This window comes from Arachis ipaensis, chromosome B08, assembly GCF_000816755.2.
Source record: "Arachis ipaensis cultivar K30076 chromosome B08, Araip1.1, whole genome shotgun sequence".
NCBI classification, from domain to species: domain Eukaryota; kingdom Viridiplantae; phylum Streptophyta; class Magnoliopsida; order Fabales; family Fabaceae; genus Arachis; species Arachis ipaensis.
In genome coordinates, this window is record NC_029792.2 from 92,991,923 (window position 1) to 92,996,898 (window position 4,976).

Below are 4,976 nucleotides of genomic sequence, written 5' to 3' on the forward strand. Positions count from 1 at the left end.
TGGATTAATGATAGTAAATTTCTTCTTCTCTTCATCTTCTCTTTGATTTGCTAGAAGAAATTTCGTTCTTCATGCTAGTGTTCAATCATCTTGGGAAGAGGTTGAATACAAAATGGGTTTCATGGGAACCTTGGCAAAGAAAACATGAAACCATTTTTGAAATCCCTTCTCACAATTGAGTAGATCTGGGTTTTGGGATTGGATATGGTGACATATAATCCACCCACTATTTGGATCTATGAGGATGTGTGGTATAACCAGGGACCAAGCATATCTCTCTTTATGAGCAATTAGACCAAGAAATTGGCTGATTATCAAGATTTGATAGATTGAATCACCAAGGGATTGGGGTTCAATCAATCATGATTGCCAAGAGGTCAATGAGTTGCATGATTGAAGATGAGATGGTCTAGATTTAATCCAAAGAGAATAATATCTTCTAATCCCAATGAATTTCCCCTATTCTTCTCTTCCCTATTCTTTATAGCTTTCTTTAAATCCTGTTATTCCCTTTTACAATTCAATCATTTATGTTCCAACACTTTACATTGTTGCCATTTACTTTTCTGCACTCTACTGCTTTTCTTTACTTTTAAGTCATTTACATTTTTGTTCATTTAGAATTCTGTAATTACAATCTATATTGCTTAGCTTGACTAATTCACCCATTGATTAAAATTGCTCAAATTTACCAATCTTTGTGGATTCGATCCCACTCCTAGTGGGTTATTACCTGACGATATTTTGGTGCGCTTGCCAAAAAACAGATTCATTTTATATGGGAGTGAATTTCAGTCATCAAGTTTTATGGTGCCATTGCCAGGGATTGGTTTGAATTTGACAATGACTAAATTGATGGGTAGCTAGATTAAACAATTTTATTTACCTTGCTAATTCCTTTAATTTCAGTGTCTTATTTTTTTCTTTTCCATTTGATTTTCCAGTTGTTCATTGTGTATATTTCCATTCTTACATACTAATCCACTAACTGTTTGATTAATTGAACCAATCAAACTAACCATAAGTCTTAACAAGAGTGATTCCTTCACTTATCTTCTGCTTGCTGTTTGTTGAATGTATGACAGGTAGAAGAGGAGAAACTTCATCCTCTTTTGATAGTGAACCTGAGAGGACCTTCCTTAGACTAAGGAGGGAAGGAAGAGGCAAAGGAATAGTTGGAGAGGAAGTAGTGGAGGAAGATCTAGACGTTGCTATGGAGGAAGAAGTGCATAACCATGTTGGGGAAGATGCTGGCAATCATGTTGGGTAAGAGAGGAGAGTTCTAAGCTCTTACATCAACCCAAACCCAGAAAACTGTGGAAGTAGCATTCTAAAACCAACAATTCATGCTAACAACTTTGAGTTAAAGCCTCAACTCATCACACTTGTTCAAAACAATTGTTCATTCGAAGCTAGTGCCCAAGAAGACCCCAACCAATATCTAACCACATTTGTGAGAATATGTAACACAGTGAAGTGCAATGGTGTCCATCCTGATGTCTACAAACTGCTTTTGTTCCCCTTCTCTGTCAGAGATAAGGCATCAAAGTGGCTGGAATCATTTTCCAAGGAGAGCTTGACAACTTCGAAGGATGTTATGAACAAATTCTTAGCAAGATTCTACCCTTCGCAAAGAGTCAATAGATTGAGAACTGATGTGCAAACCTTTAGACAACAAGATGGTGAAATACTCTATGAAGCATGGGAGAGATTCAAGAGCTGACACGAAAATGCCCTCCAAACATGTTCAATGAACGGGTGCAACTGCACATCTTCTATGAGGGGCTATCATATGAGTCAAAGAAGGCTTTAGATCACTCCTCTGGAGGCTCTCTCAATAAGAAGAAGACAATTGAAGAGGCCATAGATGTCATAGAAACTATGGCCAACAATGACTATTTCTATGCCTCTGATAGAACTCAAAAAAGAGGAGTGATGGAGCTCAATTCCATGGATGCTCTGCTGGCACAAAACAAGGTAATCACAGCTCAATTAGCAGCCCTAACCAAGCAGATGGAGAAGAACCAAGTCTCATCTATTCAAGCTCAAGCACGTCCACAAGAAGAAGACACCCCAAAAGATGAATGTGATGGGAGCAAGCCAACTATGTGAACAATTCTTCCAGACCACCATATGACCCCAATGCCAAAACATACAACCCAGGTTGGAAGAATCATCCAAATTTTGGGTGGGGAAACCAACAAAACTACAATCAAGATCACAAACCTTACCACTCTAATCAATACATCAACCACAATTCCAACCATCAATCAAGCAACAATAGACCCTACCACAACTCACAAAATGCACCCTACCACTCCAATCAATAACCATACAATAACCACCCTCAAGATGCATCACCCTCAACCTTACAACCATGTGATATCAGCAATAATTTTGCAAGATTGGAGGCTGCTTTGGCATAATTGACAGGAAGTATTGCCACTATTCCAGAGAGACAAGCACAAGCTGAAAAGAAGATAGATGCAATTCAAGAGGAGGTCAGATCCAACATGAGGAACCAAGGGGCAGCAATTTCAAAATTGGAGGCACAAATAGGAACCTTATCCAAGTAGATACTAATGCCTACACATATATTTCCTAGTGATACCATGGCCAACCCAAGAGGGGAATGCAAGGCCATCACACTAAGGAGTGGGAAGGTTGTGGAGGAGACATCCTCAAGTCAGAACAAGCAAGAAGAAGAAGCTGCAAGTGACCCAGAAACCAAGAAGGAGGAAGAGACACCTGAGCCACCCACACCAAAGCAAGTCCTAAAGCCATATGTACCTAAAGCACCATACCCACAAAGGCTAAGGAAAGATGGGAAGGACAACCAGTTTTCTAGATTCTTGGAGATCTTTAAGAAGCTTCAAATCAACATACCTTTTGCTGAGGCACTAGAAAAAATGCCACTCTATGCCAAGTTTCTAAAGGAACTCATGACAAGAAAAAGAAGCTGGGGAGAGAAAGAAACTGTAGTGCTCATAGAGGAATGTAGTGCCATCATACAAAAGAAGCTTCCCCAAAAGTTGAAAGATCCTGGGAGCTTCCAAATTCCCTACATCATAGGAGATATAAGCATTGAGAAGGCATTGTGTGATTTGGGAGCTAGCATTAACCTCATGTCCTTGGCTATGATGAAAAGAATGAGAATTGAAGAGGCCAAACCAACAAGAATGGCTCTTCAATTAGCTGATAGGACATTCAAATTCTCCCATGGTGTAGTAGAAGATTTGTTGGTGAAAGTGGGAGAGTTTATCTTCCCAGTTGACTTTATTATGCTTGATATGGAGGAAGAGGCTAACACATCAATTATCTTGGGAAGACCATTCTTAGCTACTGCTGGAGCTATAATTAATGTACAAAAGGGAGAGCTAGTCTTGAGACTGCATGAAGAGAAAATGGTATTCAATATTTTCAAGGCAATGAGCTATCCAAAGGAGTCCATTGGTTAATGCATGATGGTGGATACAATGGAGAAGCTAGTCCAAGGAGTACTAGAAGAAGAATAATGTGAGGAAATTATGGAGTAAGATCAACAAGCATGTGGTGAACTACCACAAGAAATCATACAAGACCCAATCATGTTAGACAAGGCAAGCAAGAAGGAGGTAGAAGCACCAAAGTTGGAGTTGAAGACCCTGCCTCCAAGCTTGAAGTATGCCTACTTGGGTGACACATATCTAGTTATCATCAACTCAAGCTTGAGTAAAGAGCAAGAAGAGGAGCTTATCAATGTGCTGAGACGACATAAGGATGCCATAGGATGGACACTTGCAGATTTAAAAGGGATTAACCCTTCTATGTGCATGCATAAAATCCTTCTTGAGGAAGGTGCTAAGCCTTCAAGACAGCCACAAAGAAGACTTAATCCAACAATGAATGAAGTGGTGCAAAAAAAGGTGCTAAAACTATGGCAAGCAGGGGTAATCTACCCAATCTCAGATAGCCCTTGGGTGAGCCCAGTGCAAGTAGTTCAAAAGAAGAGAGGAGTCACTGTTGTGCCTAATGAAAGAACTGAATTAATACCAACAAGAACAATGACTGGGTGGCGCATGTGCATAGATTATAGGAAGCTCAATGAAGCCACAAGAAAGGACCATTTTCCTCTACCCTTCATGGATCAAATGCTAGAGAGGCTTGCCGGACATGAATACTACTGTTTTTTGGATGGATACTCAGGCTACAATCAGTTGTAGTAGACCCCAAAGACCAAGAGAAGACTTCCTTTACTTGTCCTTATGGTGTTTTTGCATATAGGAGAATGCCCTTTGGATTGTGCAATGCACCTGCCACATTCTAAAGGTGCATGCTCTCCATATTCTCTGACATGATTGAAAGATTTATTGATGTGTTTATGGATGAATTTTCTATATTTGGTGATTTATTTTCTAAGTGCTTGCACCACCTTGCCTTGGTGCTAAGGAGATGTCAAGAAATCAACCTAGTTTTGAACTGAAAAAAGTGCCATTTTATGGTCACTGAAGGGGTGGTTCTTGGTCAAAAAATCTCCAAAAGAGGCATAAAGGTGGACAAAGCTAAGGTGGAAGTAATTGAGAAATTATCCCCACCTTGCAATGTCAAAGCAATTAGGAGTTTCTTGGGGCATGCTGGGTTTTATAGGAGGTTTATTAGAGATTTTTCAAAGATTGCCAAACCTCTAAGTAACTTGCTTATCTCTAATGTACTTTTTATCTTTGATAGAGAATGCATGCAAGCCTTTGATGAGCTTAAAAACAGACTCTCCTCTGTACCTATTATAGCACCACCTAGCTGGAATTTACCTTTTGAATTGATGTGTGATGCATCAGATTTTGCTGCTGATACTGTCTTAGGATAGAGAAAAGATAAGCTAGTACATGTTATCTATTATGCTAGCAAAGTTCTTAAAAAAAATCAAAGGAACTACACCACTACAGAGAAGGAACTCCTTGCTATAGTCTTTGCATTTGATAAGTTTAGATTATATCTTA

The 4,976-nt window shown here is 39.4% G+C and overlaps 1 protein-coding gene across 1 annotated transcript; it reads left to right on the forward strand.

The window, feature by feature from the left end:
• On the forward strand, positions 1,702-3,458 carry LOC107611228. Its single transcript, XM_016313180.1, has 2 exons — positions 1,702-2,108; positions 2,627-3,458. The coding sequence occupies exons 1-2, from the start codon at positions 1,702-1,704 to the stop codon at positions 3,456-3,458; spliced, it is 1,239 nt and encodes a 412-aa protein (XP_016168666.1).

Coding starts and splice junctions, on each gene's coding strand:
- LOC107611228 (XM_016313180.1), top strand. CDS start 1,702: ATGGGAGAGATTCAAGAGCTGACACGAAAATGCCCTCCAAACATGTTC. Junction 2,109..2,626: donor GATGGGAGCAAGCCAACTAT/GTGAACAATTCT, acceptor GGCCAACCCAAG/AGGGGAATGCAAGGCCATCA.